The 12,675-nt window shown below is 35.4% G+C and overlaps 4 protein-coding genes across 4 annotated transcripts; 1 reads left to right on the top strand and 3 right to left on the bottom strand.

Moving 5' to 3' along the window:
• Nucleotides 1-98: 98 nt before the first annotated feature.
• Nucleotides 99-1,481, bottom strand: LOC124914986 (homocysteine S-methyltransferase 3-like). Its single transcript, XM_047455626.1, has 3 exons — nt 1,214-1,481; nt 712-1,122; nt 99-637 (listed from the first exon to the last, which is right to left on the bottom strand). Exons 1-3 carry the CDS (start codon nt 1,388-1,390, stop codon nt 194-196), a joined length of 1,032 nt encoding a protein of 343 aa, XP_047311582.1. The 5' UTR covers nt 1,391-1,481; the 3' UTR covers nt 99-193.
• A 1,141-nt stretch (nt 1,482-2,622) lies between these two features.
• LOC124915220 (40S ribosomal protein S3a) lies at nt 2,623-4,604 on the bottom strand. Its single transcript, XM_047455896.1, has 7 exons — nt 4,500-4,604; nt 4,351-4,398; nt 4,175-4,280; nt 3,680-3,817; nt 3,417-3,602; nt 3,133-3,333; nt 2,623-2,984 (listed from the first exon to the last, which is right to left on the bottom strand). The coding sequence occupies exons 1-7, from the start codon at nt 4,508-4,510 to the stop codon at nt 2,889-2,891; spliced, it is 786 nt and encodes a 261-aa protein (XP_047311852.1). The 5' UTR covers nt 4,511-4,604; the 3' UTR covers nt 2,623-2,888.
• Nucleotides 4,605-4,912: 308 nt separating this feature from the next.
• Nucleotides 4,913-9,334, top strand: LOC124916699 (inositol 1,3,4-trisphosphate 5/6-kinase 4). The gene is made up of 8 exons (XM_047457452.1): nt 4,913-5,302; nt 5,491-5,693; nt 5,863-6,019; nt 8,111-8,224; nt 8,339-8,401; nt 8,482-8,627; nt 8,705-8,849; nt 8,941-9,334. Exons 1-8 carry the CDS (start codon nt 5,234-5,236, stop codon nt 9,088-9,090), a joined length of 1,047 nt encoding a protein of 348 aa, XP_047313408.1. The 5' UTR covers nt 4,913-5,233; the 3' UTR covers nt 9,091-9,334.
• A 2,504-nt stretch (nt 9,335-11,838) lies between these two features.
• On the bottom strand, nt 11,839-12,675 carry LOC124916456 (EPIDERMAL PATTERNING FACTOR-like protein 4). The gene is made up of 2 exons (XM_047457171.1): nt 12,516-12,675; nt 11,839-12,317 (listed from the first exon to the last, which is right to left on the bottom strand). The coding sequence occupies exons 1-2, from the start codon at nt 12,673-12,675 to the stop codon at nt 12,106-12,108; spliced, it is 372 nt and encodes a 123-aa protein (XP_047313127.1). The 3' UTR covers nt 11,839-12,105.

The following is a 12,675-nucleotide window of genomic DNA, read 5'->3' as shown; positions in this document are numbered from 1 at the left end:
ATCTATCTATCTATCTATCTTTGAGAGATAATAAGCTGTTAGTAACCACCACTTTTACTTGTTTAATTTAATCATGCATATGTTATTTGAAGTTGAAGACGAACAAGATCCACCACCACCACCATTATTGATTGATTGTTTGATTGATAATAGTTACTAAAAAGGGAAAGTAGGAGCAAGGAGCAAGCAAAGTCTAAGTATCATCTGTGTGATGATGTGATGAAAGAGCTTTGGATATAGCTTTAATGGTTTTAGGTGTGGTTCTGCAGCAGCCGCCGATAAGGGAAGCTCCAGCCTCGTGCCATTTAGCTACGTAAGATACGAAATCTCCATCTTCTTCTTCTTCTTCTTCATTTGTTGGCACCCATTTCTTGGAAACGGCGTCGTAGGACTCACCGCTGTTAGGGTAGATGACTACTGGCTTAGCAGTTACAGTCCGAATCGACTGTATGAGTCCATGAACGAATCTGGGAGCGGTGCAATTGATACCAACTGCCACCACTTGCTTGCAGGTATCAGCTACGGCGGCGCACTCTGTTATTGGATCTCCGTTGGCAACATTTAAGCCATCTCTGGAGCTGAAAGACAGCCAAGCTGGGATCTTTATGTTCTCTTCCTCAACTAGCTCAGCAAAAGCCTGCACTTTTTTTTAATCAAAAACTAAACTAAAGGAGATTATAATATATATATATATATATATATATATTTTACCTGGGCTTCCAATTTGTTTGGAATAGTTTCAAAAGCTATAAGATCGGCGCCAGATTTGGCAAGAACCTGAACCCTCCTCCTGTGAAAATCTTTCAAAGTTTGCAAAGTAATGGAATCTCCATAGTTCCCGCTGTACTCGGACCCATCTGCAAGAAAAGCTCCATAGCTTCCAACAGAGGCTGCAACTAAAATGGGTTGAACAAAGGAAGAAGAAGAAGAATTATCTGGAAGCTTCCTCATCCTGCTGCTGCGGAATATGTCTCTAGCCTCACGCGCTATCTCTACGCTTTTCCTGAGTAGAGCTTCCCCTTGTTCCTTAGAGAGCCCCCTTGCCTCAAACCCTTGGAGAGTAGCCTGATAGGATGCAGATATGATAACATTGGCACCAGCTTCAAGGTAATCAAGATGAACCTGTATAGTATAGTATATATGTTATTGCATTTGCATGAATGAATGAATGAATGAATGAATGAATCGGATGATGATGATGATGAGTAAGTACCTTTCTTATGAGATGAGGGGAGCCAATAAGGCACTTGCCGCTCCAGAGTGGGTCGTTGAGGTCGGCTCCGTGGTGTTCCAGCTCGGTGGCGAGTCCTCCGTCCACCACTGCGTATCCGCCGCACTGCCGAATGAAGTCCGACATAAGACCCGACGGCTGCAACGTGTCGTACCCCATTTTTATCGAGATTTAACAAACAAACAAACAAATAGATAGACAGATATGGATGCTAATGCTGCCTTGCCTGTCTTCTTTCTTTCTTAGTCGAGCGGTGTGCTTATTATATATAGCCGTGCCGTGGCGTGGCGTGGCGTGGCCTGGGGAACATGTACAATTACCTCCTCGGCCTTGCTTTTATTTAATTTGCTGTTTCCAAAAAATAAATATGCTTTTAGAGAGATCAGATATATGACGTGTTCAATTAGATATTGGAATACATATAAATTAATTATCATGTTTCGCTTTATTTAATAAGAGATTATGAGAATAATATATATATATATATATATATATATATATATAGTAATTAAGCAAATTATGTTATTTTTTTCTTTTTTTGGGAAAAAATAAATAATGCAAACAATGCTTATCATCGTTGTGATATGGATAATGTCTTTTCAAATCCCATCTTTAAAATCTTTTTTTCTTATCTCCAATAGTAAGTAAATACAGTGTGCACCTAGACCGGTTCCTAGGCCAAATTCTTACCTCAATTACTTTATTTTGAGATTTTATATTAAAGAAAAAGGAAAACAGATTGAATTATTAATTAAAAAAATGATTTTGATGGAGATGGGGAGTTCTTCATGAACAAGCTAAGCTCCCCTCTACTCTACTATACTAGATAAGCATTTCCAAATGGCGTGCAATTACACGCATATTATATAATAATAATAATATGTAACATGTAATGTAATGGGCTCTTCTTTCTTGTAAATAACATTTTTAATAAATTTGTACTAATATATATATATTTTTTATTTGTTATCAAATCGAAAGGCTAAGATTTGTCCTATAAGAAGAAAAGAAGAAGATGTAGCTTTGCTTATTTCTCAAAAAAACATTAACATCATTATCATCATCATAATCATCTTTTAAACAAACTAATTCATTATATCAAAGTGTTTAAAGAAGTATAATTTGAATTAAACATAACCTGCATGTTCCACGTTAGACCTATATAACATATTGGCGTCACATTTTAAAGACACGTGACACACTTTGGATGCTACGTGTACTGCACTTACTTACATAGATAGTGCAAGTGGAGCGACCAACAGAAAGAAAGCAAGATAAGAATCCCATTACCATTATTACAGCTTTGCTTTGTTTGTACTATCAGCCCCATTTGTTTTGTTTGATCGTTTAGGTTTCAAATTCTCTTCTTATATATATGCTTCTATTGCACATAAGCTCAATCAAACTGGCACTTATTTTACTAAACATACAATTTTCTTTTAACAAAAATACAATTTCTAGGTGCAAGTTCAACTTTCTTTATCTTACTCCTATCAAAATCTTTTTTTAACTTACAAAATAAAATATCCAAAAAAAAAATGTCATCATATTTCCACTGCTCCAATCAATCAATAGAACTACTGTCAAAAAAATTAATAAAAAAAATCCTGACAAAAGAAAGAAAAAAAGAAATAGAGAATCGGAAAAAGGTGACTCTTTACTCAGCACCCACCACAACAGCTTCTTCGGCCACTGGCTCCTCGGTAGGCCTGTCCACTTTCACTCCAGTGTCTTCTGAATAATCTCCATGAACCTATAATACATAATAACACAGTTAATCAATTTTAGTTGCAGAGACAACAACAACAACAACAATAATAATAATAATAATAGTAATGACCGACTGCCTAACTGACTGATGAAGAGATTTATTATTAATATATATATACAAGTGTACGTACCTCCATTAGTTTGCCAAGATCAAACTTGGGAGCCTTCAAGATCTTCACTTTGCGGATGTAAACATTTTGCAAGGGATAGATGCTTGATGTTGCCTTCTCAATCTCTCTGCCAATTGATTCGGGAATGAATTTCTGGACCAAATCCTTCAGATCACATGATTGTGCTTGGTTCACCATTATCTCTCTCATTTTCCTTCGAATCTGGATTTTAATTAATTAATTAATATAAGAAAAAAACAATGATTCCTCCAAAAAATGCAATTGCAGGAACCTACTCCACCCACCTGTCTAATCTGGCTGGATTGAGCATAGCAGGTTCTCTTCTGCTGGTTGGGACGTTTCTTGGTGAACCCAATGCAGAACATCCTCAAACTATAGCTGTCGGTCGTTTTCACATCCACATGAGCCTCAATTAAAGTTTGCCACTTGCGCACCAGAGACCTCAACTTGTCTGTGGTGAAGTCCATCCCCTGTGCCATCCCCATCCAGAAGAGATATAAAACTTGATTCAAAAAGATAAATAAATAAATAAATAATTCTTGCTCACCCAGAAGTTTGTTAGGACATTCTTCCCTTGAACATCCTCAGCTCTCAGTCTGACCTTTCTGTAGGAATGGTCTTCGTCGTTCTGTAAATCCGCCAAAGACACTTCAAAGACGCGATGCTTCAACCCTTCGGAGGCAATCTGAAAGGAAATCATAATTAATACAAAGATCACAATGCATCAAACACTCCTCCTCCTCCTAACCACCATTTTTTGGTGTCTAAAACTACATAATTTGCATTAGTATAGATAGAAGAGACATTTAAAAGAATAGCAAGAATTGTGGAGCAAGCATATCCTTTTTTCATTATTGACTAAAGGAATGAATGGTAGCACTACCTAGACATGTGTAAATTTCTCAAAGGACAGATCAATTACAAAGTTACTTAAATTCACAGTAGATACAATGTCAATTCAGCAGAGACAAGTTTGTTTAAAGCAATGGTATAATAGTTGGATTTCAATTATACAAAAAGAAGAGAACACGCACGCACACACCTTTGTACCCTGAGTACGGGTAACAAGAGTCTTTCCGATGTTGCGGACGCTAAAAAGTGAAGGAGCCTTGATGTCATACCAATCCTTCTTGGCAAAAGGATCGGTGCTGCAAACATGGAATAAGAAATGTAAATAATAATAATAATAATTGATTATAATAATAAATATATACTCACGCTTTCTTCTTCCCACCTTTCTTCCCCTTTGAAATTCTCTTGTTCTTCCTGCAAAACAATTTAACATTGAGATTGGTAATCTATGAAGAAGAAGAAGAACGCTTACAATGTAAGGTTGCTGATAGATAAGAGAAAAACAGATTTAAGACCCGACGGCCATCTTCGAGCTGCTGATGCTGCTGCTTCTTCTGCTGCGTAAGATAAAACTCTCTCTCTCTTCAAGAATAAGCACTCGCTTTCAAACCCTAGATTGCTTACGTTTTATACCTACGATATCAGGACTCGGGGGCCCACTCAACGGGGCATCCACCCGTATAATAATAACTCATAAATCCGACACAAACGGATCGGATCGGATCGGATAATTACATTTTTTTCCTTTTTTTTTTTTTATATAAAGAATAAAAATAAAAACTAATTATTCTAGTATGTGATTACAAAAATGTTATATTATTTAATCAATTTTTACTTTTAGACTAGGAAAGAGTTTAGGGTGACATTTGTATTTGGTTTCTTTCGGTTCCTTTGTGTGTGTGTGTGTGTGTTTTTGTTTGTTTGTGTGTTCACTCTTCACTTTCTCCTCCCTCCTGGTTCTTCTTCTTCTTCTTCTTTTCCGATTGATTGAATCATTCAATCAAACAAGAAACAAGGGGTTATCTCCTCTTTTCAGATTCAATCTATCTATCTATCAAGGAGAACTAGGGTTCTCTCCTCTTTTCCAATTCATTCAATCAAACAAGGAACAAGGGTTCTCTGTGTGTATGATTTAAAGAAGCAAGGCTGATCTCGCTACTTCTCAACAGTGCAGTGCCGGTTAGCCCTTCAATTTGTTTATTTGTCTTGTCTGTGCACTCCTGTTAACATTCGTTCGTTCAACCACGCAATGGGGAAGGATGATATTCTGACGGTTGGTTATGTTATGAAGCCTTCTCGTGCACAAGATTTTGCAAAGGTACCAACCAACTCATTTTCAGTATTCAATATTCTTGCATGCAATGATCTGATCTGTTTGGACGACATGGTGAATCAATCTTCTAATGCCATTTTTATATATTCATTTCTGAGAATAATTTTGTGTTCATTGCTCTAGCAAACTGATTATTTATTTGAGTTTGTTTAATTTTACTTCTTTGGTGACAGAGAGGTGCCTTCCCTATGTGTCCCACTCAAAATGGGTTAAAATTTATTCCCATTTCATTAGAGCTCCCTTTAGCACCTCAGTTGCAACAAGTTGATATCATTCTCCACAAGGCAACTGACCAGATTGTATCTATTCAAATGATCTCTTCTTCAGAGTTTTTGGACAAGATTACCTATTCAAGTAGCTTCCAGGAATTACAAAGGTTGGAATCAAAGCTTCAGTCACAATTATTATTTTCAGTACATGAATGATATTGTACACAGACAGATGGATAGATCAAGGAAGATTTTTTTATTTTCCTAGTAATGTTAGATTGAAAACTCTCTACAACAACACAGTTTTTTACCTAATGATGGTTCTTCCTTCTTCAGGTACATTGAACTCAATCCAAAATGCTGCATTATTGACCCACTTAGTGACATTTACCCTGTAGTTGACCGTCTGAAAATCCAAGAGATACTTCTTGGTCTGGAAAACAACTTCAACAAAGAAGGTAGTACCAAAATCAGGGGGCCAAAATTCCTCAAGGTATTTTTAGTCATGAACATGTTTTTGTTTTATTTTATAAGTAACTGATAGAGTCATCTCTGATCTCTGTTACATTCGTCCGACCTGCAAGATACTATTAGGCTGGCACAGGGTGAAATTATATTCATTCATTTTCTCTTTGTTCTGCCGGTTAAGGAAAGTGTGCTGATTTTTTAAAGAGAAATACCTGAATGAGAAATTTTATTTGATGAACAAGTGAATACAAAAATCAAATTATCCCTGACAGGAAAAAACTCACAAACCTACCTAAAGGGACCTGGACTATGCAAAGAATCTCTTTGTATAATTCCGAATTCAATGATAATCAACTATTTGGTTCTTAATTCCTCGATTAAATCCACTGTTCCCCTGTTGACGAACATCGCTGAATCATGAAAATTGAGCAGATGATGAGACGTGTTTGACGAGCCTTGTCAATGAATGTGGTTTGTTGCGTTCGATCCATATTATCCACAAAAAGAAAGATCGGGATGAGAAACCATATTTTGATGAGCCTGGGATCTTTACATTGTCCTACCACCGCAATAGTGCTTGGCATCATCCATTCCACCCCCAACTCTTGACCACAAAAGGCCCCAGATGCAACGCACTAACGGGCAGTGAAGTAAAATATGTGAGGCGGATTCTTTCGCCGACACGCAAAGAAGCCGTCTGCTGACGATCATAGCTCCCTTCTTTTTGCATCAGTCATCTGTCAATATACATCCATGTAATGCCCACCACCCAAAAAATGACATTTGTGAAGGAATGCATGTCCAATCTTGTCCCATGGAAAAACTGGTACTTCTTCTGTCTGGCCCCCGATTTCTTCTGCTTTGCACAACTATAGAAGCTTCCCCACTTAGGTGATACGCAAACCAACCTCATTAATTGAAAGATCTTTCTTCTAACACATCAATTTCCGTAAGTTATCTGTACAGTAAGTCAACCTTTTTCTTGAAAGATGGATCGTTGTTGTTGGTCCAACCTTAATGTCCTTGAGATTCTTGAGCTTATTAAACAAGTGGAGAGAAGGGTTACTTTAAACAAGTCAAGAGAAGGGTTACTTTTCCTTTCGATTCATTTCACCCTGCTTCTTTCTAATCATTAATTCATTGTTCAATAACCTCTTGATCTCAAATCTAAAATGCATTTTGATCCATACTCTATTTCGCTTCTCGCATAATATAAGTTTGTGATCCGAACAACTACACGGAAGGACGCTCATGAACATCGATGACATCACTATGTTCATGCTAGGACAAATAAGAGATCTATCATTCGAGATATCAGTTATGGATTTAAACCCTTCTTCCTTCTCCAAATGAAATTACCTCCCTCTATTGGTATATCAATCAGACCAACTCTTCTATCAAATTTGGGAAAATCCCTCACCATCCTTGCTCCCCTACTTTCGTGTGGAATTCTTACTTCGATCATATTGCCTGCAAAGACGATTGGCAAATCCAATGAATTTTATGAAATAACTTAAGTTACTATAATTTTGGAATTCATCATAGCAATGGTATATCCTCCTTCCTTATTATGCTCAACACAATCTTCAGACTCCTAGTTTCCTTTTGAGTTTCCATTATTACTATCCCCATAAAGATTATTTCCTTCCTTGTATCTTGATTCCATATCTTCGTTGTCTTCACTATCTTCTTTACTTTTAGAAAAGGAATCTAAATCTGCTGCGGAATTTTGCGTGATTTACGTATTTTCTGGAATCCACGCTCCCCGTATTGTGCTCTTCGTCTAAACGGAGCTCCGGACAGATCATCACCGAGGCTTCCCTTCTGCTGTTACCGATTGTAATAGTTTCCGGAAACAAGAACTTGGTGAAGAAAGGCGAACTTGATCCTCACCCACTCCATGTCTGCTCTTCTCTTTGTGGCTTTATCCATCTCCACAAATTCCCCTAAAACGTCACTGAATGGCTTAAGTAGATCAAAACTTCAAAAGTTTCTCGGAAGATGAAACAACTTAACTCAAATAACTGGTTTCTCCTTCTCCTCCGGCGGAAGTGCCGGTGGTGTTCTTGCTGCTGGTGGTATATGGATTAGTTAAATTGTTATTATTTGTGTGCAGGTTAGGAATTTTGAGGTGACTAATTTAGCACAGAAGCTCCTTGAAGCTAAGCTAACACCACCAAGTATAGTGAAGCCTCAAGTAGCATGTGGTGTAGCTGACGCTCACAGCATGGTAATTATTCATCGGTTCTATGGACAAATGCTCTTACAAACAAATGGCCTGGAGTGGATGTGAAAATAGCTTGCAACTATAGTTTATGTTTTTCCTTTGTTTTTTTGAGAACAGGCAATTGTGTTTAGGACAGAGGACTATGAAGGTTTGAATGTTCCTCTTCCTGCGATTGTACAGGTAAGAGGTAAAATGTGTGTCTGAGATGGTTCTTAAAGAAAAAAATGTACCACTAACACAACTTGGTTGGGAAAATGCAGGAATACGTGGATCATTCATCTCGTCTATTCAAATTCTATGTTTTGGGCGAGAAAGTGTTCTATGCGGTTAAGAAGTCTACGCCAAGTGCAGAAGGCTTGACTAAATTATCTGAGAAAAATGGATTCAAGCCTTTACTGTTTGATAGGTATTGGTTAATTCTCTTGGTTTCTTCTCGTCAGTGCCATTATCTAACTAACAATATCTATACATAAATCTTTGTAGCTTAAAATCTTTGCCTACTTCCAATGAAAGCCAACAACACTGTGTTGAATCTTCTGAAAATAATATGGAGCTTGAGCTGGTGACGAATGCTGCAAACTGGTTGAGGACAACACTCAATCTCACTATTTTCGGGTTTGATGTTGTTGTGAGTGTAGCTGCCCAAACAACAACCATAATACATCTTTTAATAACCATTATATATTTATCTATGATTGTCATGTGTGAGTGCATTTCAGGTTCAAGAAGGCAGTGGTGACCATGTAATTGTTGATGTGAACTATCTCCCTTCATTCAAGGAAGTTCCAGATGATATAGCTGTACCCGCATTTTGGGACTCTATAAAGAGCAAGTACAACAAAGCTATAAATAATGGAGAAGCAACTTAATAAGATCTTTCTTCAACACATCTGTCTTCCCTGGCCTGCCGGGTTTGTAGTAACATATGTTCCTTGTGATTGTATCCTTTTTGGTGCAAGCAACTTGAATAAGGTACAATATTGAGAAAGTGGTGATAAAGCTAGCTTAGCTCAATGTATATCTCTGTTTGGCTTGATGTATGCTGCACTAATGGGAAGGATGCCTTGTTTTTATCCCTTGCCCTAAAATAACATGAATGTGACTTGTTACTGAGTATGAGGTACATTATTAGAAGTAAAAGAAGCTAATACACGACAAAAGGCAACCAAACACACAGTCAAATCAGCCCATCTCCTCAAATCACATCCCTCACCTTTTTTTTTTTAATTCTCGGAGCATACTGTAGGGGTAGAAATTGTTAAAGATGGAAGAGACCTGTTATTTACTAATGGTGGTAAAAAAAAAGGAAGAAAAAGTGGGATGGGCAAATTTCTTTGAGCAGAAAGAAGACTGATATGGGATTTTGACAAAAGTTGGGAGGCCATTGAGGGGTCAGTTGCTGCTCAGCAGCCTTTCTTATCCTTTATAGGGCCCCCAACTGCAAATTTGAAAAATGACCCCCACCCCCCGGCTTCATACATAGTAAATGCTTGTTTTGCTTCTTAGCCTTTTTTTTTTTCTTTTCTTAAAATGTATTTATCTTATCCTTGTCAGAGAAGAGTTTATATTTGAAAAGAGTAATTATGTTGTTTGATATTAAAATGAGGCCTACTCAACAGCCAAGTAGAAAGACATATTATTATTATTAAAATGATATTTGTGAACAGCAAGTAACATATGAGAATGGAAGAAAAAATGGGTGGTGGTGGTGGTGATGGGGTGGTACTAGGTCCAAATAAACCTGCAGGTGTGTGCAAGCATATGCTTACAGAGAATATGACAAATTTGAATAATTTAGAGACTTTCTGGGAGGACATTTTCGGAAATTACAGATCCTTTAGGGGTACAACTGGCAATTTGTTTGTACGGAGCTGAATCATATCAGTTTTTTTGGTCCCATAGCACATACATACATCCTATAAAAGAAAAATATATTTGCATTTGTATCTTATTATTGACTTACATGAGTTTAGTAGTAACTTTCATTTTTACCTAAAAACAAATATATTTTAAAATAAGTATTAATAAACTTGATCTTTTAAACAATTTAGCAGTAAGTAAAATAAAATAAATATGAAATAAGAGAAAAAGATAATATATATATAGATATCCCATAATTTTATCTTATTTATCCTTTTTATAATTTAAAACCCAATACTTTAAATCAACTTGACAAGTTTAATTATTAAACATTAATTCTTTTATTTATCTTAAAACCCGAGTACTTTAAATTAACTTGACAAGTTTAATGATTAAATATTATTATTTTTTTATTTATCTCATCTTTTGCTTTGTTTGGTTTTGGTTATTTGAAGCCAAAATATATAACATTACTCTCTCCTCTATTATATTATTCAATTCATTAACCAAAACATTATAATACATTGTATTATAAATTATTTTTTATTTATCATTATATATTAATACACTTTAATTCTTTTTATCAAAAAAAATACTCACCTCAAAAATCATCACCAATCATTTAAATAACCGAATTATTTAAATAATTCGAATCCAAGGCAAGTCTTTTAGATTTTTAATTAGGTAGCATTAAACTAGTTTTTATTTTTAGTTTTCCATACTATAATTTATTTTACATGTTTATATATTATGCAGCCGATGTGCCAAATGAATGTAGTGATCCAATTTTTTAAAATATTGTGACAAGTTAATATTGAATAGTCTCTATTATTTTAAATAAATAATAATAATATATATCATAAGATTTCATTAAGGGTAAACAAATATTTTTTTGTCCAAACTAACTAATTATATACCATTATTAGTTGTATTTGTATTGGATAACATCTCATGAGTATTAATCCCTGTCCTCTATAAAATTTAAGAATTTTAGTAAAATGATTTATATTATGTTTTCATAATTTACTTTAATTTTTAACATACATTGCTATTATGTCTTTTGTCTTGGCAAGAGTAGTGCATTATAAAAATCACCCAAAAAAATAGCCTTTCTATATAAGGATTTTTGGGTGAAATAATGGCAAGATTAATGTGATTATTGTGCCTTGTTGTGCTGTAACATAATCTAACCATAGTTGTTGGTGTTGACTCAAACTATGACACTAATCATTAGTGTCATTTTGTGCAAGGCACTCTAAATGTGAATTATTAATATAATACAATAACAAATCATATAATTTTATCAATTTTTATTTTCTCTTCTCTAACATTATTATCTCTCTTCTTCTTCTTTTTTTACACTTTTTAAATATTTATATTTCTTTTATTTATAAATATGACTTATTAATCAACCATACTTTTATTCATTTACATAAGATATTTCATCTATTAAGGCATTAGGTATGGCTAATGGCTTCATTTGAAGTGGCAATTTTTAAACCTGTAGACAATAGCATATATATTTGTCTATCATACCTTTAAGATTCTAGTACTTTTGCTAAAAATAATATATCCTGGATTAAGAATCTGTCACATGTATCCTGCCAAAGTTGATAAAATAGCCAAGAAGAAATAATTAGATCAGTAATTACTACTAGACTGAGTTGATTCATTGAGTTGTAAAGAGTGGGAAATAAAGAAAAATCATAATTGCTTGCATATTCCCAAAGTTGCATGCCTGTCCATATTTCACATGGTGCCTAAACTTTCATAAAATGATGTATTATAATAATACAAATAATTAGGCAAAAGTGAGTAAAAATGGTAATTCTTAGACATTAATGTAAACATAGAAAAAGAAAAGAATCAAAACTCTACACTTGCTTCCATACAAACAACAACACTAATAATAATAATAATAACATACAACTACTACTACTATTCCTAAAATGTTTGTCCTCTTTTTTTTTTTTTTATATATTTTATTTTTGAATAATAAGATATTTTATAATTAATTTATTATGTTAAGGCATGAATAGCTTGTTCCCGCATTTGCAACGCCAAGCCTCGGGATAGTACTCTTGTGGCGTACTGAAACCAGGCTGGATGGGCACATGAACCGCATCGCACGGTGAGCAAATCCCGCACTTTGATTTACATGCCGGTGGCCACGATCCCAACCCTCCAACAAGTCTTCTCCTCTCAGACGCTTTTACCCCTCCTACTCCTCCTACTCCTAATTTATATGCAATCAATTTTAATTAATTAATTAATTAATCCCTCAAGACAAATCATAGAAAGAAAGAAAGAAAGAAAGACTATTGCCTTTTCAACCAATTTGACAAATCAAGTGAATAAATCTATTTATCTAATGCAGTGACAGGTGGGAAGAGAGGAATTAAATGAAATGAAATCTATAGATTGACTCACTCACCGGGTTTTGGAATTGAGTTGTTGATGAGGCGAATGGAGGAAGCCGAGTAGGAGGAGGAGGAGGAGGCAAGGAGGAGACAACATATGAAGATGAAAGTGACTTCAGCGGATATATGAATTGAGCGTTGCCGACGACGGAGGCGGCACAAGACGGCGCCCAT

Source organism: Impatiens glandulifera, chromosome 9, assembly GCF_907164915.1.
Source record: "Impatiens glandulifera chromosome 9, dImpGla2.1, whole genome shotgun sequence".
Classification (NCBI taxonomy): domain Eukaryota; kingdom Viridiplantae; phylum Streptophyta; class Magnoliopsida; order Ericales; family Balsaminaceae; genus Impatiens; species Impatiens glandulifera.
The sequence above is the reverse complement of the archived record's forward strand: the minus strand, read 5'-3'. Positions and strand labels throughout refer to the sequence as shown.

Bases quoted from the DNA above. Each gene is read 5' to 3' on its own strand.
- LOC124914986 (XM_047455626.1), bottom strand. From the start codon at position 1,390: ATGGGGTACGACACGTTGCAGCCGTCGGGTCTTATGTCGGACTTCATT. The intron at 1,123-1,213 runs GTACTTACTCAT...TATACTATACAG, and splicing joins CCCCTCATCTCATAAGAAAG to GTTCATCTTGATTACCTTGA. The intron at 638-711 runs GTAAAATATATA...AAAAAAGTGCAG, and splicing joins CAAACAAATTGGAAGCCCAG to GCTTTTGCTGAGCTAGTTGA.
- LOC124915220 (XM_047455896.1), bottom strand. The intron at 4,281-4,350 runs GTGAGTATATAT...CCATGTTTGCAG, and splicing joins AAAGGTGGGAAGAAGAAAGC to CACCGATCCTTTTGCCAAGA. The intron at 3,818-4,174 runs GTGTGTGCGTGC...ATTTCCTTTCAG, and splicing joins CCCGTACTCAGGGTACAAAG to ATTGCCTCCGAAGGGTTGAA.
- LOC124916699 (XM_047457452.1), top strand. From the start codon at position 5,234: ATGGGGAAGGATGATATTCTGACGGTTGGTTATGTTATGAAGCCTTCT. The intron at 5,303-5,490 runs GTACCAACCAAC...CTTTGGTGACAG, and splicing joins GTGCACAAGATTTTGCAAAG to AGAGGTGCCTTCCCTATGTG. The intron at 5,694-5,862 runs GTTGGAATCAAA...TTCCTTCTTCAG, and splicing joins AGCTTCCAGGAATTACAAAG to GTACATTGAACTCAATCCAA.
- LOC124916456 (XM_047457171.1), bottom strand. From the start codon at position 12,675: ATGGGCGCCGTCTTGTGCCGCCTCCGTCGTCGGCAACGCTCAATTCAT. The intron at 12,318-12,515 runs GTGAGTGAGTCA...CATATAAATTAG, and splicing joins CAACTCAATTCCAAAACCCG to GAGTAGGAGGAGTAGGAGGG.